Source organism: Cottoperca gobio, chromosome 6 (assembly GCF_900634415.1).
Source record: "Cottoperca gobio chromosome 6, fCotGob3.1, whole genome shotgun sequence".
Lineage (NCBI taxonomy): Eukaryota > Metazoa > Chordata > Actinopteri > Perciformes > Bovichtidae > Cottoperca > Cottoperca gobio.
In genome coordinates, this window is record NC_041360.1 from 27,422,037 (window position 1) to 27,442,417 (window position 20,381).

The 20,381-nt window shown below is 42.9% G+C and overlaps 2 protein-coding genes across 5 annotated transcripts in view; one reads left to right on the forward strand and one right to left on the reverse strand.

Moving 5' to 3' along the window:
* Positions 1-1,910: 1,910 nt before the first annotated feature.
* On the reverse strand, positions 1,911-19,541 carry tbc1d15 (TBC1 domain family, member 15). 4 transcript variants are annotated; one of them, XM_029433171.1, is made up of 14 exons: positions 19,406-19,541; positions 18,724-18,796; positions 17,821-17,922; positions 17,116-17,190; positions 16,155-16,296; positions 14,959-15,166; positions 13,960-14,062; positions 13,247-13,441; positions 12,890-13,018; positions 12,500-12,639; positions 4,377-4,471; positions 3,942-4,058; positions 2,893-2,993; positions 1,911-2,244 (listed from the first exon to the last, which is right to left on the reverse strand). In XM_029433171.1, exons 2-14 carry the CDS (start codon positions 18,745-18,747, stop codon positions 2,113-2,115), a joined length of 1,563 nt encoding a protein of 520 aa, XP_029289031.1. In that variant the 5' UTR covers positions 18,748-18,796; positions 19,406-19,541; the 3' UTR covers positions 1,911-2,112. The 4 variants fall into 4 exon arrangements, with proteins under 4 accessions (XP_029289031.1, XP_029289030.1, XP_029289033.1 ...); XM_029433170.1 differs by having other exon boundaries at positions 1,912-2,244; positions 13,247-13,444; positions 19,406-19,540; XM_029433173.1 differs by having other exon boundaries at positions 1,916-2,244; positions 12,536-12,639; positions 19,406-19,536.
* The window catches only part of zfc3h1 (zinc finger C3H1-type containing), a 34,981-nt gene continuing 33,900 nt past the window's right edge, over positions 19,301-20,381 (forward strand). The window contains 1 exon segment of the mRNA XM_029433174.1: positions 19,301-20,065. Coding sequence (XP_029289034.1) covers positions 19,468-20,065 — 598 coding nt within the window. The 5' untranslated portion in view covers positions 19,301-19,467.

Below are 20,381 nucleotides of genomic sequence, written 5' to 3' on the forward strand. Positions count from 1 at the left end.
GTGTACAGGGTCCAGGGTACAGAGCACAGTGTACAGCGCACAGAATACAGAGCACAGTGTACAGAGCACAGTGTACAGAGTACAGAGCACAGTGCATAGGGTACAGAGTACAGAGTACAGTGCACAGAGCACAGAGTACCGGGCACAGTGTACAGGGTCCAGAGCACAGTGTACAGCGCACAGAATACAGAGCACAGTGTACAGAGCAGTGTACAGAGTACATAGCACAGTGTACAGGGTACAGGGCACAGTGTACAGAGCACAGGGCACAGTGTACAGAGCACAGTGTACAGAGCACAGGGTACAGTATACAGAGCACAGTGTACAGAGTACAGTGTACAGACTACAGTGTAGAGGGTACAGAGCACAGGGTACAGAGCACAGTGTACAGGGTACAGAGTGTACAGGGTACAGAGTGTACAGCGGACAGGATACAGACCACAGTGTACAGGGTATAGTGTACAGGATACAGTGTACAGAGCACAGTGTACAGAGTACAGGATACAGTGTACAGAGCACAGGTACAGAGTACAGGCTACAGTGTACAGAGTATAGGGTACAGTATACAGAGCACAGTGTACAGAGTACAGTGTACAGTGTACAGATTACAGTGTACAGGGTCCAGAGCACAGTGTACAGGGTACAGAGCATACAGCGTACAGTATACAAAGTACAGAGCACAGTGTACAGAGCACGGTGTACAGAGCACAGTGTACAGAGTATAGAGCACAATGTACAGAGTACAGTGTACAGAGCACAGGGTACAGGGTACAGAGTACAGAGCACAGGGTACAGAGCACAGTGTACAGAGCACAGTGTACAGAGTATAGAGCACAATGTACAGAGTACAGTGTACAGAGCACAGGGTACAGGGTACAGAGTACAGAGCACAGGGTATAGTGTACAGAGCACAGTGTACAGGGTACAGTGTACAGAGTACAGGGTACAGGGTATAGAGTACAGGGTACAGGTTACAGGGCACAGTGTACATAGTACAGGGTACAGAGCACAGTGTACAGAGTACAGGGTACAGAGTACAGGGCCCAGAGCACAGTGTACAGAGCACAGTGTACAGTGTACAGTGTACAGAGCACAGTGTACAGAGTACAGGATACAGAGCACAGAGTACAGACCACAGTGTACAGAGTACAGTGTACAGTGTACAGAGCACAGTGTACAGAGTACAGGATACAGGGTACAGAGTACAGAGCACAGAGTACAGAGCACAGAGTACAGGGTATAGTGTACAGTGTACAGAGCACAGAGCACAGTGTACAGAGTACAGGATACAGGGTACAGAGTACAGAGCACAGAGTACAGACCACAGTGTACAGGGTATAGTGTACAGAGCACAGTGTACAGAGCACAGTGTACAGTGTACAGTGTACAGAGTACAGAGTACAGGATACAGGGTACAGAGTACAGAGCACAGAGTACAGACCACAGTGTACAGGGTATAGTGTACAGTGTACAGTGTACAGAGCACAGTGTACAGGGTACAGAGTACAGAGCACAGAGTACAGACCACAGTGTACAGGGTATAGTGTACAGAGCACAGTGTACAGAGCACAGTGTACAGAGCACAGTGTACAGTGTACAGAGTACAGAGCACAGTGTACAGAGCACAGTGTACAGAGCACAGTGTACAGAGCACAGTGTACAGAGCACAGTGTACAGTGTACAGGGTACAGAGCACAGGGTACAGAGTACAGGGTACAGAGTACAGGTTATAGAGTACAGAGTACAGTGTGTAGAGTACAGAATACAGGGTACAGAGTACAGAGTACAGAATACAGAATACAGAGTACAGAATACAGGGTACAGAGTACAGTATACTTGGTACAGAGGTGAAGCAGCCAGTTACAAAACTCAAAGCACAATAGTATATATTTCTTTGTTATTTTTGTTTTCTTGTAAATGCTTTTATTTTAAAATATTCCGTAACTTTTGTTTTGAAAGCACTACATAAAAAAATCTGACTTTTTATATGTACTATTAAAGACAAACCTGCACATGTCACAAACCATTAATATGAATATCTGTTGTGATGTTAACATTGAGTTGAGAGGATGAACATACTGTATCTGCAATGTCTGAATATCTGGAGCTGTTTCACACCAACACAGATGAGTAGTTGTATTTACCGAGGTAATTCCAGAAGGCGAGGTCCAGCAGTCTGAGCAGAGTGCTGAGCTGAATCAGCTGAGTCTTCATGCCCTGCATCTGCTCCTCGAAGTTCTGGTGCTGATACACAACAACAAACACACACATGTGTTTCTGATGAAAACTACAACGTGGGGGGGTTTGTTTCCCCCCCCCCCCCCCACAGAGCGATTCGTTCAGGTAGATGTGCAACAAGCAACAACCTCCGGGGACATGAAGCCAACGACTGCAGTTCCTGTAACGGCCACTTGAAGCTCCAACAGGGAGCGATGCCTTCACAGCAGAAACATGTTTACAGCTACAAACACACCTTTGGTCTCTAAAGCTTTTTCATGACAACTGTACAGGGGGGCATGTCTATGCCCGGCCGCCTCAGCGCTACCCATGATTCCCATTTTCCCTCACTTTGAGCTGGACGGCTTGTTGAAGCCTTTTAAAGATCCTTCTGTTGGTGTATCTCGCAGTACATTTCCAAGGTTAAGAGCTAATAATAACTAAGTTGCTCCTCTGTTAAAGTGCATAGCAAACTTTCTGTCACAGAAATATGCAGAACACAGGACCTTCCTCCTGTATTTACTTCCTTTCTCCCGCACAACACATCGGACCAATAAGCAGAGTGATTCACGTAGGGATGCATTCTTGTTAGCTTAGATTTTTCTCTGTGAGAAAAGAAACTGAACCCTAGAGGAAACGCTCAAACTTTAAACACGATAGGTGTGAAAAACTCACCATTTGGTCCATGAAGGAGACGAAACACCAGAAAGCGTCCACCTCGTTCTCCATCACGTAGAGGACGGGAGACAGCAGGTCGCTCATCCCCTGAACGTAACCTGAAGACACAAACATAAACGATAAACACATAAACTGCTGCTGAGTGAATATTAGTATAATAGTTGCGATTAATCACATGATTGTTATTAATTGCAAATTAATCGCACATTTTTAATCTGTTCAAAATGTACCTTAACATTTTTAATACTCTTATTGCCATGGAAACACGTGTATATTTATTGTTGGAAATCAATTAACAACACAACACAAATATTATTCAAAACCAGATATTTAGTCATTATTGGTTATTATTTGATCATAAATCCCTCTAATATCTATTTTATATTGCTGTGAAAACATCTCCTTCAAGCAACTGGATTTATTCAAGTTTCAACAAAAACTACATTTAACACATCATGATAATCTTATAATTTACCTTCAACCAATACTCATTTTTACTGAAGAGAGCTTGAATGCATCATAATGTAACTCTATGAAACCTTCGTTAGCATTAGCTCTGTTATTTAGCCGAGCAGGACTGTGCTCACCACTGGCTGCTAATAGCTAACAGCTAACAGCCAACAAATAACAGCTAACATCCAACATCCAACAGCTAACAGCTAACAGCTAACAGCTAAAAAATAACAGCTAACAGCTAACATCCAACAAATAACATCCAACAGCCAACAAATAACAGCTAACAGCCAACAAATAACAGCTAACAGCTAACAGCCAACAAATAACAGTTAACAGTTAACGGCTAACATCCAACAGCCAACAAATAACATCCAACAAATAACAGCCAACAGCTAGCAATTAACTTTAACTAGCTCTCTTGCAATTTTCAACACAGATTTGTTCTTCACATTGTAGCATTATCAGGGAAACAATAGTGGTGGTGTTAAGAATAATTTTAGTTAACGTGTTATTATCGTGTTAACTTTGACAGCCCTGATACAAACAGCGAGGACGGATGTTCTTAGCCTTCATGGTGGAGATGAACTGACCCAGGTCGAAGTCGTACATGCAGTAGGTCATCAGGATGTCGTGCAGCAGGACCAGACCCGGGTTATCGATGCCTTCGTAGAACCTGTTGGTTCTGTCTGTTCTATTCACGTCTTTCTCTGAAGAGAGGGAGAGGGTGTGAAAGTCAGAGAGACATCCTGACATACCAGTGTGCTTCAACAATATTGCTCTCAGTTGACATTTCATGGTTTGGTGTATAAAATGTGAGAAAGTAGTGAGACATGTCAATCCCAGTTCCTCAGAGTCCTTGGTTTGTCTTTAAATGTATAAAGATATTCACTTATTATCACCTGATAGGTTCATTATTTCGATAATAATAATAATAATATTCAATATGAATCATCATAATATTATTATGATTAATCATAATACTAGTTTGCAACTAAACCCGATGAATAAACAAAGTGCTGCGTCACCTATCAGACTCCTGTAGTCTCTCAGTCTGGAGTTTCTCCTCTCCTGCTGCTCACTAACCGACTTCCACTGCAGCTTCATCCTGAAGTACTCATCACTGACACAGCACAGCCAGAAACACAACGTTAACAACAGACACATGGTGGTGATGGCCTAGTGGTCTAGTGGTACGCCTTCCAAAAAAAACACTAGAAGGTCGGGAGTTCAATACCAGGCTGCCACCATTGTGCAATTATGCTACTTAACCCTGAACTGCTCCAGGGAGATTGTCCCTGTAGTTAGTTCAAAGTCTGTCCCTGTAGTGAGATCACTGTCTGTCTCTGTAGTTAGTTCAAAGTCTGGCTCTGTAGTGAGTTCACTATCTGTCCCTGTAGTTAGTTCAAAGTCTGTCCCTGTAGTTAGATCACTGTCTGTGACTGTATTGATTTCACTGTCTGTGTATGTAGTTAGAGAGCTAACTGTGTGTCTGTAGTGAGTTCACTGTCTGTCCCTGTAGTGAGTTCTGTGGGTCTGTAGTGAGTTCACTGTCTGTCCCTGTAGTGAGCTCACTGTCTGTGTCTGTAGTGAGTTCTGTGTCTGTATTTAGTGAACTAACTGTGGGTCTGTAGTGAGTTCACTGTCTGTGTCTGTATTGAGTTCTGTCTCTGTAGTTAGTGAACTAACTGTGTGTCTGTTGTGAGTTCACTGTCTGTCCCTGTAGTTAGTTCACTGTCTGTCCCTGTAGTTAGTTCACTGTCTGTGTCTGTATTGAGTTCACTGTCTGTGTCTGTAGTGTGTTCACTGTCTGTCTCTGTAGTTAGTTCAAAGTCTGTCCCTGTAGTTAGTTCATTGTCTGTCCCTGTAGTTAGTTCAAAGTCTGGCTCTGTAGTGATTTCACTGTCTGTGTCTGTATTGATTTCACTGTCTGTCCCTGTATTTAGTTCACTGTCTGTGTCTGTAGTGAGTTCACTGTCTGTGCCTGTAGTTAGTTCACTGTCTGTGTCTGTAGTTAGTTTACTGTCTGTGTCTGTAGTGAGTTCACTGTCTGTGTCTGTAGTGAGTTCTGTGTCTGTAGTTAGTGAACTAACTGTGTGTCTGTAGTGAGTTCACTGTCTGTCCCTGTACTTAGTTCAAAGTCTGTCTCTGTAGTGAGTTCAAAGTCTGTCCCTGTAGTGAGTTCACTGTCTGTCCCTGTAGCGAGTTCACTGTCTGTGTCTGTAGTGAGCTCACTGTCTGTGTCTGTAGTGAGTTCTGTGTCTGTAGTGAGTTCACTGTCTGTCCCTGTAGTGAGTTCTGTCCCTGTCCCTGTAGTGAGTTCTGTCCCTGTCCCTGTAGTGAGTTCACTGTCTGTCCCTGTAGTGAGTTCACTGTCTGTCCCTGTAGTGAGTTCACTGTCTGTCCCTGAAGCGAGTTCACTGTCTGTGTCTGTAGTGAGCTCACTGTCTGTGTCTGTAGTGAGTTCTGTGTCTGTAGTGAGTTCACTGTCTGTCCCTGTAGTTAGTTCACTGTCTGTGTCTGTAGTGAGTTCTGTCCCTGTCCCTGTAGTGAGTTCACTGTCTGTCCCTGTAGTGAGTTCACTGTCTGTCCCTGTAGTGAGTTCTGTGTCTGTAGTGAGCTCACTGTCTGTGTCTGTAGTTAGTTCACTGTGTGTGTCTGTAGTTAGTGAACTAACTGTGTGTCTGTAGTGAGTTCACTGTCTGTCCCTGTAGTTAGTTCACTGTCTGTGTCTGTATTGAGTTCTGTGTCTGTATTGAGTTCACTGTCTGTCCCTGTAGTGAGCTCACTGTCTGTCGTTAGTTCTGTGTTTGTAGTTAGTGAACTAACTGTGTGTCTGTAGTGAGTTCACTGTCTGTGTCTGTATTGAGTTCACTGTCTGTGTCTGTATTGAGTTCTGTGTTTGTATTGAGTTCACTGTCTGTCCCTGTCGTGAGCTCACTGTCTGTGTCTGTATTGGAGTTCACTGTCTGTGTCTGTATTGGAGTTCACTGTCTGTGTCTGTATTGAGTTCTGTGTCTGTAGTGAGTTCACTGTCTGTCCCTGTAGTTAGTTCACTGTCTGTGTCTGTAGTTAGTTCACTGTCTGTGTCTGTAATTAGTTCACTGTCTGTCTCTGTTGTGAGTTCATTGTCTGTCCCTGTAGTGAGTTATGTGTCTGTAGTTAGTGAACTAACTGTGTCTGTAGTTAGTTCACTGTCTGTGTCTGTAGTTAGTTCACTGTCTGTGTCTGTATTGAGTTCACTGTCTGTGTCTGTATTGAGTTCACTGTCTGTGTCTGTATTGAGTTCTGTGTCTGTAGTGAGTTCACTGTCTGTGTCTGTATTGAGTTTACTGTCTGTGTCTGTAGTTAGTTCATTGTCTGTCCCTGTAGTGAGTTCACTGTCTGTCCCTGTGGTTAGTTCACTGTCTGTCCCTGTAGTGAGTTATGTGTCTGTAGTGAGCTCACTGTCTGTGTCTGTTGTGAGTTCTGTGTCTGTAGTTAGTGAACTGTGTCCCTGTAGTGAGTTCACTGTCTGTGTCTGTAGTTAGTTCACTGTCTGTGTCTGTAGTGAGTTCACGGTCTGTGTCTGTAGTGAGTTCACTGTCTGTGTCTGTAGTTAGTTCACTGTCTGTGTCTGTAGTGAGTTCACTGTCTGTGTCTGTAGTGAGTTCACTGTCTGTGTCTGTAGTGAGTTCACTGTCTGTCCGTGTACTTAGTTCAAAGTCTGTCTCTGTAGTGAGTTCAAAGTCTGTCCCTGTAGTGAGTTCACTGTCTGTGTCTGTATTGAGTTCACTGTCTGTCCCTGTAGTGAGTTCTGTGTCTGTAGTGAGCTCACTGTCTGTGTCTGTAGTGAGTTCTGTGTCTGTAGTTAGTGAACTAACTGTGTGTCTGTAGTGAGTTCACTGTCTGTCCCTGTACTTAGTTCAAAGTCTGTCTCTGTAGTGAGTTCAAAGTCTGTCCCTGTAGTGAGTTCAAAGTCTGTCCCTGTAGCGAGTTCACTGTCTGTGTCTGTATTGATTTCACTGTCTGTCCCTGAAGCGAGTTCACTGTCTGTGTCTGTAGTGAGCTCACTGTCTGTGTCGAGTTCTGTGTCTGTAGTGAGTTCACTGTCTGTCCCTGTAGTTAGTTCACTGTCTGTGTCTGTAGTGAGTTCTGTGTCTGTCCCTGTAGTGAGTTCTGTGTCTGTCCCTGTAGTGAGTTCACTGTCTGTGTCTGTAGTGAGTTCACTGTCTGTCCCTGTAGTGAGTTCTGTGTCTGTAGTGAGCTCACTGTCTGTGTCTGTAGTTAGTTCACTGTGTGTGTCTGTAGTTAGTGAACTAACTGTGTGTCTATAGTGAGTTCACTGTCTGTGTCTGTAGCTAGTTCACGGTCTGTGTCTGTAGTTAGTTCACTGACTGTGTCTGTAGTTAGTTCACTGACTGTGTCTGTAGTTAGTTCACTGTCTGTGTCTGTATTGATTTCACTGTCTGTGTCTGTATTGATTTCACTGTCTGTCCCTGTATTTAGTTCACTGTCTGTGTCTGTAGTGAGTTCTGTGTCTGTAGTTAGTTCACTGTCTGTGTCTGTATTGATTTCACTGTCTGTGTCTGTATTGATTTCACTGTCTGTCCCTGTATTTAGTTCACTGTCTGTGTCTGTAGTGAGTTCTGTGTCTGTAGTTAGAGAACTAACTGTGTGTCTGTAGTGAGTTCACTGTCTGTAGTTAGTTCTGTGTTTGTAGTTAGTGAACTAACTGTGTGTCTGTAGTGAGTTCACTGTCTGTGTCTGTAGTTAGTTCACTGTCTGTGTCTGTAGTGAGTTCTGTGTTTGGATTGAGTTCACCGTTTGTCCCTATAGTGAGCTCACCGTCTGTGTCTGTATTGAGTTCACTGTCTGTGTCTGTATTGAGTTCACTGTCTGTCCCTGTAGTGAGTTCTGTGTTTGTATTGAGTTCACTGTCTGTCCCTGTCGTGAGCTCACTGTCTGTGTCTGTATTGGAGTTCACTGTCTGTGTCTGTATTGAGTTCACTGTCTGTCTGTATTGAGTTCTGTGTCTGTAGTGAGTTCTGTCTCTGTAGTTAGTGAACTAACTGTGTGTCTGTAGTGAGTTCAATGTCTGTCCCTGTAGTTAGTTCACTGTCTGTGTCTGTAGTTAGTTCACTGTCTGTGTCTGTATTGAGTTCACTGTCTGTGTCTGTAGTGAGTTCTGTGTCTGTAGTGAGTTCACTGTCTGTCCCTGTAGTTAGTTCACTGTCTGTGTCTGTAGTTAGTTCACTGTCTGTGTCTGTAATTAGTTCACTGTCTGTCTCTGTTGTGAGTTCACTCTCTGTCCCTGTAGTGAGTTATGTGTCTGTAGTTAGTGAACTAACTGTGTCTGTAGTGAGTTCACTGTCTGTCCCTGTAGTTAGTTCCCTGTCTGTCCCTGTAGTTAGTTCACTGTCTGTCTCTGTAGTGAGTTCACTGTCTGTGTCTGTAGTGAGTTCACTGTCTGTGTCTGTATTGAGTTCTGTGTCTGTAGTTAGTTCACTGTCTGTGTCTGTATTGAGTTCACTGTCTGTGTCTGTAGTGAATTATGTGTCTGTAGTGAGTTCACTGTCCCTGTAGTGAGTTCAAAGTCTGTGTCTGTAGTTAGTTCATTGTCTGTCCCTGTAGTGAGTTCACTGTCTGTCCCTGTGGTTAGTTCACTGTCTGTCCCTGTTGTGAGTTCTGTGTCTGTAGTGGGTGAACTGTGTCCCTGTAGTGAGTTCACTGTCTGTCCCTGTAGTGAGTTCACTGTCTGTGTCTGTAATTAGTTCACTGTCTGTCTCTGTAGTGAGCTAACTGTCTGTGTCTGTAGTGATTTCTGTGTTTGTATTGAGTTCACTGTCTGTGTCTGTAGTGAGCTCACTGTCTGTGTCTGTAGTGAGTTATGTGTCTGTAGTGAGTGAACTAACTGTGTCTGTAGTTAGTTCACTGTCTGTCCCTGTAGTTAGTTCACTGTCTGTCCCTGTAGTTAGTTCACTGTCTATGTCTGTATTGAGTTCACTGTCTGTGTCTGTATTGAGTCCACTGTCTGTGTCTGTATTGAGTTCACTGTCTGTCTCTGTAGTTAGTTCAAAGTCTGTCCCTGTAGTTAGTTCATTGTCTGTCCCTGTAGTGAGTTCACTGTCTGTCTCTGTAGTTAGTTCAAAGTCTGGCTCTGTAGTGAGTTCACTGTCTGTGTCTGTATTGATTTCACTGTCTGTCCCTGTATTTAGTTCACTGTCTGTGTCTGTAGTGAGTTCTGTGTCTGTAGTTAGAGAACTAACTGTGTGTCTGTAGTGAGTTCACTGTCTGTGTCTGTAGTTAGTTCACTGTCTGTGTCTGTAGTGAGTTCACTGTCTGTAGTGAGTTCACTGTCTGTCCCTGTACTTAGTTCAAAGTCTGTCTCTGTAGTGAGTTCACTGTCTGTCCCTGTAGTGAGTTCACTGTCTGTCCCTGTAGTGAGTTCTGTGTCTGTAGTGAGCTCACTGTCTGTGTCTGTAGTGAGTTCTGTGTCTGTAGTTAGTGAACTAACTGTGTGTCTGTAGTGAGTTCACTGTCTGTCCCTGTACTTAGTTCAAAGTCTGTCTCTGTAGTGAGTTCAAAGTCTGTCCCTGTAGTGAGTTCACTGTCTGTGTCTGTATTGAGTTTACTGTCTGTCCCTGTAGTGAGCTCACTGTCTGTAGTTAGTTCTGTGTTTGTAGTTAGTGAACTAACTGTGTGTCTGTAGTGAGTTCACTGTCTGTGTCTGTAGTTAGTTCACTGTCTGTGTCTGTAGTGAGTTCTGTGTTTGGATTGAGTTCACCGTCTGTCCCTATAGTGAGCTCACCATCTGTGTCTGTAGTTAGTTCACTGTCTGTGTCTGTAGTGAGTTCTGTGTCTGTATTGAGTTCACTGTCTGTGTCTGTATTGAGTTCACTGTCTGTGTCTGTAGTGAGTTCTGTGTTTGTATTGAGTTCACTGTCTGTCCCTGTCGTGAGCTCACTGTCTGTGTCTGTATTGGAGTTCACTGTCTGTGTCTGTATTGAGTTCACTGTCTGTCTGTATTGAGTTCTGTGTCTGTAGTGAGTTCTGTCTCTGTAGTTAGTGAACTAACTGTGTGTCTGTAGTTAGTTCACTGTCTGTGTCTGTAGTTAGTTCACTGTCTGTGTCTGTATTGAGTTCACTGTCTGTGTCTGTAGTGAGTTCTGTGTCTGTAGTGAGTTCACTGTCTGTCCCTGTAGTTAGTTCACTGTCTGTGTCTGTAGTTAGTTCACTGTCTGTCTCTGTTGTGAGTTCACTGTCTGTCCCTGTAGTGAGTTATGTGTCTGTAGTTAGTGAACTAACTGTGTCTGTATTGAGTTCACTGTCTGTGTCTGTATTGAGTTCACTCTCTGTGTCTGTATTGAGTTCTGTGTCTGTAGTGAGTTCACTGTCTGTGTCTGTATTGAATTCACTGTCTGTGTCTGTAGTTAGTTCACTGTCTGTGTCTGTATTGAGTTCACTGTCTGTGTCTGTAGTGAGTTCACTGTCTGTGTCTGTATTGAATTCACTGTCTGTGTCTGTAGTTAGTTCACTGTCTGTGTCTGTATTGAGTTCACTGTCTGTGTCTGTAGTGAATTCTGTGTCTGTAGTGAGTTCACTGTCCCTGTAGTGAGTTCAAAGTCTGTGTCTGTAGTTAGTTCATTGTCTGTCCCTGTAGTGAGTTCATTGTCTGTCCCTGTAGTGAGTTCACTGTCTGTCCCTGTGGTTAGTTCACTGTCTGTCCCTGTAGTGAGTTATGTGTCTGTAGTGAGCTCACTGTCTGTGTCTGTTGTGAGTTCTGTGTCTGTAGTTAGTGAACTGTGTCCCTGTAGTGAGTTCACTGTCTGTCCCTGTAGTGAGTTCACTGTCTGTGTCTGTAATTAGTTCACTGTCTGTCTCTGTAGTGAGCTAACTGTCTGTGTCTGTAGTGAGTTCTGTGTTTGTATTGAGTTCACTGTCTGTCCCTGTAGTGAGCTCACTGTCTGTGTCTGTAGTGAGTTCTGTGTCTATGTCTGTATTGAGTTCACTGTCTGTGTCTGTATTGAGTTCACTGTCTGTGTCTGTATTGAGTTCTGTGTCTGTATTGAGTTCTGTGTCTGTATTGAGTTCTGTGTCTGTAGTGAGTTCTGTCTCTGTAGTTAGTGAACTAACTGTGTGTCTGTAGTGAGTTCACTGTCTGTCCCTGTAGTTAGTTCACTGTCTGTGTCTGTAGTTAGTGCACTGTCTGTGTCTGTAGTGAGTGCTGTGTCTGTAGTGAGTTCACTGTCTGTCCCTGTAGTGAGTTCAAAGTCTGTGTCTGTAGTTAGTTCACTGTCTGTGTCTGTAGTGAGTTCACTGTCTGTAGCGAGTTCACTGTCTGTGTCTGTAGTGAGTTCACTGTCTGTGTCTGTAGTGAGTTCACTGTCTGTGTCTGTAGCGAGTTCACTGTCTGTGTCTGTTGCGAGTTCACTGTCTGTCCCTGTAGCGAGTTCACTGTCTGTGTCTGTAGTTAGTTCACTGTCTGTGTCTGTAGCGAGTTTACTGTCTGTCCCTGTAGCGAGTTCACTGTCTGTGTCTGTAGTTAGTTCACTGTCTGTGTCTGTAGCGAGTTCACTGTCTGTGTCTGTAGTTAGTTCACTGCAAGTCTGGATAAGAGCGTCTGATAAATGACCTGTAATGATAAAAAGAAAACAGACACATAACTACGTTAACAACAATTACAGTACATTACAGTTCATTTAGCAGACGCGCTCATCCAGAATTTACAGAGACAGTCCCCCTTGAGCTACTCGGGGTTAAGCACCTTGCTCAGGGGTACAATGGTTGCAGCCCTGGTATTGAACTCACAACCTTCCGGCTGTTTGGAAGGCAGACCACTAGACCATCACCACCCATACAACAATAACTACAGCACCATAAACTGTAACGACATTAACATTATCAAAAGGGCTTTATAAATGTCTCTACATTAGTTTTAGGTCTTTAAAATTTAGTAATGAAAGTGAAATAATAATAATATATTATTATTATTCTTTGAAGCTGTTTTGGTATTTTGACTTAATGATTTACAAGAATTAGAATGAATAATGAATGACGGCAGAATTTAGAGAGAAACAGTATGATGATATATCAGTGGTCACTTTATTAGGTACACCTCTGTAACGCTGGAGGGCCCCTCTGAGATACGTGCATTAACCAGCAGCTGTACCTAATAAACTGGCCCCATGATGAAGTAAGGTCGTACATTTTGTCTCTCTGCAGGACTTTCCTCTCCTCCAGCGTGCTGTCCCACGGGAAATATCCCAACAGGAACTTCCAGGCTTCTTTTCTCACAGCGTGACACAGTCCCTGACGAAACACACAAAATCACATTTTTACTGCGTTCATTCATTTCAAATTAAATGTCCTGCAGCTACATTTCTATTGTGCTATAACACACACGCACATGCATTTGCAACATGCAACTGCACTTTGAAAACTATTTAAACACTTCTGCATGTGAGAGTTAGAAAACGGATGTATTCAGTTTTCTGTTGTTAAACACTTTTCAATTTTCCGTTCACCGACTGACAGAAAGTGAATAATAAAGTGAACTGACTCCTTTGAAGATGAGTTGTTTGAGCAGAGCGACGTTCATCATCCTCCCCTCTGCATCCTGATGTCTGCTCCAGTCCTCTGTTGACAGAGCAGTCCCTCTCCTCACCTCAGGGCGGGGCCCCAGGTCCATCTGAGGGAGGCAGGGAGGGAGGGAGAGAGAGAGAGAGAGAGATATTTGTTAGTTGCAGCTCTATATATTATTATATAAATTAGGTATTATATCAGACATTGATAATAAAAGGTTGTTGTTCTGTGGAAACATTCGGGACGAAGATGGAGACAAAGTCTGGTCAGTTGTATTTTATAGATATATTCGAATATGATCAATAATTAAACCGATGCTGATAGTGAGCCTCACCCTGGTGATGACCTCAAAGCCGGGTTCCTCCTGCTGGTTGATCTCCAGCCCCGGGATCACCTCCCCCAGCAGGTCGGCCACTTCCTCCGGGGGCCGCTGGTGCTGCTCCTCTGTCCCCCGGAAAGCATCGAAGATGTAGTTTGTGACTTTGGAGAAACCGCCCAGCGTGGTGATGTACGGGTCCTTCCTGAACTTCTGCTGGAAACACACTGTGCTGTTAGCATCTAGCTCCTGTTAGCATCTAGCTCCTGTTAGCATCCAGCTGCTGTTAGCACCCAGCTCCTGTTAGCACCTAGCTCCTGTTAGCACCCAGCTCCTGTTAGCATCTAGCTCCTGTTAGCATCTAGCTCCTGTTAGCATCCAGCTCCTGTTAGCAACCAGCTGCTGTTAGCATCCAGCTCCTGTTAGCATCCAGCTGCTGTTAGCACCCAGCTCCTGTTAGCACCCAGCTGCTGTTAGCACCCAGCTCCTGTCTCTCTTTATACAGATCAAACCTTCAGTGTTTTGTGACTCTTTATTGTTTACTGCAGCTTTCCAATAACTTCAATAACTTATTTTTTATCTGTAACTATTGATTTGCTTTATTTATTTATTTGAAAGGCAATTTGAATGTATTCTTTACGTCATATGTTTAGTATGTTTAGTATATTTCGAAGACTTGCCTTGTGTCTGCATGCTGCTCAAAGTGTATTTTGACTGATTGAGTTTCTTACATTAACGAGGCCGAAGTTGTTGTCGTCCAGCAGGTTCTCAAAGGACTGAGACAGAGCTCTGTTAGGAGAGCTGACCAGCAGACAGGCGTCATCTCCTGCAGCCCTGCAGACAAACAGACACACACAGACACACACACACACACACACACACACACACAGTGTGAACTAACACTGCCTCCATCGATCTCTTGTCATAGGAGACAATCAGCCAATCAGGAGCCAGGCAGCCGGACGTCACGCTGCTGTTACTGAAAATATCCAACACTTAATCCGGACCATTTCATTATGAAAGGCTTCGATAAGAACTTTAATAACAGCTATCTGATGTGCAGGGAGAATAATGCAGCATGAGACGTGTCCTGACTGTGTGACGCAACATCAGAGTCACACAGAAACAATATCATCGTCGCTCCCAGAGGATAAATGTGGAACAATTATTGTTTATTATTGTCGGTGTTACTTTGGACAATAACAAATAACATCTTGTATTTTATTTTTGATTCAAAGTCAAGTTCACTTTTAATAATCTACAGAGATTTTTCTCCATTAATAAAGAAATAAAATACATGTTTCAGTTGATAATAATAATTAGTCTCATAGCTATAAATTAAGCACATTTTTACAAATTCAATGTATATTATATCTTAATTGCTTCTAAAGTATTACCAGAGGACCTCATATTAGAAATGACCCCACGTCTGTATTTTACTCAAAGTTACTGACATTATCCCAAAATATGATGTCATGGCTCTGCGTAACATCCACTTATTAACAATATCATACTATTTCATATTTATACTTAAGATTATGAATACAATTATGATATATAAGTCTATTTATGTTTCTATAACTTGGTGGGAGGATTGAGCACGGCCCGAGGAAGAGCACATTTTGGAGCGGATTCAAATGTGCTGCTGCATGTGGTGCTGACTGCTGCCGGAGGTTTGTCACACTTTCATATGAACATTCATTCATATGTTGGTGGAGTTGTGTACTCACTCGCTGAGCAGAGCGAACCTCCTCAAGCTGTCCAGGAACTCTGTGCTGCCGCCCTGGTGAAAGTGCAGCGCAGGCAGAGAGCTGCAGGACTCCTTCAGTTTGAGCAGCAGGAAGGTCCAACCTTCCTCCTTCACTGTGACGGACCTGAGCTCACTGACACTGAAGCTAAACGCCCACCTGCTCCTCTCATGGCTGTGATTCAGAGAGCCTGAGAGACAAGGAGCAGGGATCAGAGAACATTCCTTGAGCCTGAGAGACAAGGGCCAGGGATCAGAGAAAATTCATAGGGCTGAGAGACAAGGGACAGGGATGAGGGAACATTTATAGAGCCTGAGAGACAAGGATCAGAGAACATTCATAGAGCCTGAGAGACAAGGAACAGGGATCTTAGAACAACTATAGAGCCTGAGAGACAAGGGACAGGGATCAGAGAACATCCATAGAGCCTGAGAGACAAGGGACAGGGATCAGAGAAAATTCATAGAGCCTGAGAGACAAAGATCAGAGAACATTCATAGAGCCTGAGAGACAAGGGCCAGGGATCAGAGAAAATTCATAGGGCTGAGAGACAAGGGACAGGGATGAGGGAACATTTATAGAGCCTGAGAGACAAGGATCAGAGAACATCCATAGAGCCTGAGAGACAAGGGACAGGGATGAGGGAACATTTATAGAGCCTGAGAGACAAGGATCAGAGAACATCCATAGAGCCTGAGAGACAAGGGACAGGGATAAGAGTACATGCGGGGCCTGAGAGACAAGGGACATCATTTATAAATTATATATTTTATATAAATATATATGAAATATATATATGAAATATATCATATATAAAATCTGTAAATATCATAAATTAAGTATATTTAAATATATATCACATACACATATTATATTTAAAATAATGTAATCAGTATTAACAGCGTGGCAATGTAAGAGTGAACAGCTGTTTTTGTTCTTGTTTTGTGGAATGCAGTGACACGAGTCCGTCAGGTGACAGCAACACTTTCATTTCCTCAAACAGCCAAAACAGGTTTCAGCTTGAACTGTCAAGTAGTCAAAGTGATGAAGAAAGTACAGGCGATGATGCAGTGACTATAGTTCATGTAGACAAAAGGTAATAAAGGACAGTGGTGCAGGTCTCAGGATGTTAGCAGCAGATGCTAACGTTAGCTCAGTGGAGGTTAGAGAGAACTCACCCTCGCCGTTTGTGCAGCTCTTCTTCTTGAAGGACACGGCGTTGATCATGTCCCACTCGGTCTCGTAGCTCTGCTGGGTCTCTAACAGCTGCTGGGACTTCTCCCGTGAACACTGGTCCCACTCCATCACTGAGCTCGAGTCCTGGGGAAACATTTCAGCTCACATGTGCTCCAGACATTTAACACTGCTGTTACACTGGGAGGACAGTCAGGAACCAAAAAGCCAATATTCCTACTAAGCTGTTTACTGTACGTGGTTAATGAAATGTATTATGCAGCCGTGCAGACACACAGAGCTGTAAACATAGAGAGCTGATGTGAGTTTACATGTCCACAGAACGCTCCTGAATAATATCAGCCCATCACACATGTCTCCATCAGGAAATATATTCAGAATAGGGACTAATAGTGAATATGCTGTTTACAGCAGAGGAGCATTAGTGAGCAGGTAAACAGAGTCCGTGTTCCCAGTCTGTCAGCTGTTTGCTATTATTGTTTCCACTGTTGGCTGTCAATAAAGGACCCAAATATACTTTAAAACAACAGCTGAAGGCTGGACTAGCTCTGAAAGTCACCAGCATCTACATTTCATCACATTAAGTCTGTCTGGCTGGTAAAAGTGTGTACGTGGCTGTGAAATCAGAAAGCCACAGACTTACAGTAACGTGTGAGGTGCGCAGCCCCATCCAGGACAGTCCTGTCTGTTTCTTGTACACATCTTTTTTTATTTCCACTTTAATTTCTCTTACTGTGTTTATGTTGCAACATTATACACCAAAGTAAATTCCTTTTGTGTGAAAATCTACCTGCCAATAAACCGGATTCTGATTCAGAAGAACACTTTTAAATTTTAGATTTCCCTCGTGGGGTGCAGCCCGAGTGAAGGTCCAGCACGAGCGCTGACCACGTGCTGTCATACGTATATTTTATCAAGTATCTGCAGTTATATAAAGTGACAAACCTTTCCAGCACACAGCATGTTGGAGGGGTCGACTGTGTCCTCCAGCGGTCTGTACTCCACCAGCACTTCTGCATCCTGACATGGGACACACATTAGTAACTAACTGTTACTGCGTTATTAACAAGTTACAGCTTTCAGCTTCTCAAATGTGAATATTTTTTAATTTTCCTGGTCTTCAGTAAACAGATTCTGACTGTTGGTCAGATAAAACGAGATATTTGAAGACGTGTCATGACATGAATAACAAAGTCAAAATAAATGCGGCAGCGTAATATCATAACATGTGCTATATGCGTCATTAAATACTAAATTCTATACAATATATTAATAATCATACATTTTATGTATCGAGCACTGCTCATAATACTCAAAGACATTTTACATTTAGCATGATTACATAAAACAGATTTATATTCAGGTAGTCAGTTAAATTTGTTATTTTCAGAATTAAAAAGTAACTGCAGTGTTGTGGAGTAATAACTACTCTGAGTTCAATATTCAGCTGACAGAAAAAGGTGAATAGCAAGTTCTTTGCATCCCTGAATTTGCTTTATTTAAGAAATTACAAAATCACTTTCTGAATTAGTAGACTGCAAAAATCAAGTGTAACTGAACTGATAAGGATAATAGTCTTTAGTTGCAGCCGATGTGTGATACCTGTGAATACCAGAGGGAGACGGAGCACCGACCTGTTAACGGTTTTACCTTGTCAACGATCCGCAGTGAGCCTGAGATCAGTAAATCCTGCTCTGTGCCGTCTTCATCGCTGCTGGGATGGATGAAGACTCCTTCATGTTCAAATAAAACCTGTGTGACAAACGTTATAATAAAGTTAACTTTATTAATATAATTTAAGTTAACTTTATTAAAATAACCTGCGTGACAGATGTTATAATAAAGTTAACTTTATTAAAATAACCTGTGTGACAGACCTTATGTTAAGGTTAACGTTTCATATCCACGTAGCTGGAAATTACATTATTTATTTGCTCCTTTTGTAAAGCACAAGAAAAGTATGAGCACATTATTTCGTGCTAAACTTACATTACAATAACATCATAAACAAACAGTTTCATCATCATGAACAGTAACACTGTATATCAGTGTTGTTTTCGGAGTAAACTAACGTTGGCTAGCTGAACTTCACAGTATTATCAGGTGATTTGTTGTTTATGTTTACACTGACATGAAATACAGCTGTTTGTGTCAGTCTGTCAGTAATGTAAAACTCTGTCTGTAGTGTACAAGCTAACAGTTCTGGTACTTCTCAGGGCCCAGTCTGTAAACAACCGACAGCTAGTTAGCTCCGTTAGCAACATGTTAGTGTTAACATGGTGTCGCGTAGAAGCAGTGGTGTTACACAGACTGGTGCGGGTGTAGTTCACAGACGGATACGGGTGTAGTTCACAGACGGGTAGTAGTGTCTTCAAAGTGTACGTTAGTTCAAAGCTATGCTCTCGTGGCATCATGAGTGTACTACACAACTTGCACAGCGGCTAACGCAGCTTCCCGCAGCTAGCTGCTTGGCTGGTTGTTGAAGCAGTTATATAACTTTACAAAACATAACTAATGTATAGGTATTTAATCCTGATAAAACTCTGTTTTTACCTTCAGTACAGAGTCCGCCGCCATGTCTTCTTCCCCTTCTCCTGATGACGTCAACAGCTCACGTGCCTGTCAACTTCCAAAACAAAACTGACAACTCAGCTTCCGGTGGAGAGCGTCGTACGCATGCGCACAGCGTCTTCACATTTTCAGTTATATTTATTTGCTATGTTGTCTCTTTAAAAAAAATATTGATACATTAATTATATAATATATGTATTTCAGTATTTTCAGTTATATATTATGTAATATTATATTTTAATTATATTGTAATATATTTATATTATTGTGTTATTGTATATTACCATAAGTTATATTACATTATATTACATATTATATTATATTATTTCATTTTATTGTATGATATATTATATTGTGTTGTCATGTTATAACATGTACTTTTATATCATATCATATTATATTATATTTTATTTTTTTATATTATTTAATTTTATAGTATATTATTTAAAAATAATGTAAGTTTCTAATTGTACCAAAATGTAATTATATTTAAGAAAGGATAAAAAATAAGTCACTTGTCCCTATATGGGCAGCTTCCTGTTTCGTGGGTCTCGTTCTGTATCGTGAGAGTTGGATGAGAAGAACCTAGCTGTATGAGCTAACAGAGCTAACCGTCCGAGAGGACCGATTTACCGACTGAACCGGTGAAACATGAATTATTTACCGGTTTCAGTCCGCTGACTTCACCACCGGTAGGCAGCGGGTTAGTTTAGAGTGAAGTACAAGATGGATTTGAACACCGAGAGTGGTTCTCCCAGAGAGGAGGGCGAGTTGGAGGACGGAGAGATCTGCGATGATGAAACCGAGGAGAGTGTGCCGCCGCGGCGGGGGGATGGTAGCAGGCCCGGCCGCGGCGCTCCTCCGCGGTCACGAAAACCCCACCAACACCCGCACAACATGCTGCAGCACTCGTGCCACCCGCCGCCAGACTTCCGCCTTCTGATGCCATACAACCGCGGACCTCGCGGACACGGCCCGTTCCCCCCGAACCACCGACAGCAGTGCGAGCCGAGCGGGCCCGACCGGCCTCCCGCTCCCTCCACGAGTCCGCCGCCACCGCTGCTGCTGCCGCCGGGGCCGATAACCAGCTTCTGGGAGCGGAGCCACGGTGCCCTGGGCCGGCTCAGGCACCGGGCCATGCCGAACGGTGGACGCGGGGGCTGGAACCGAGGGAGCCGTGGCGGCTGTAACAGCAGAGGTCCCCGCGGTCGGTTTGGCCCGGGAGAAGGTCCCGTCAACCGGTTCGGACCGGGAGAAGGTCCCGTCGGCCGGTTCGGGCCCTTAGAGAGCCACGGTAACAAGAAGGACTCTCCCTCGAGAAAACGTATCCTTTCATTAAGCCTGTAATTAATTTAATATAAACACTGATTTAATTACAGCTCATATGAGATTATGATGTCACCATAATATAAACTGCAGTAAACATTAACACTACTGTAGAAATAATTATTACAGCACAGAATGTTTTAAAGTACCGAAAGTAAAAGAATAATATATTATTGTATTTATTGATGTGTTAATGTGTTCATCACTTTAGTAGGTAAAGCTGGATCTCATTTTAAAGACTTTATATATAATGATACATCTTTTATTACTTTATTATATTGAGTATTGTTAATCTGAATCTGTTAAGAAACTAA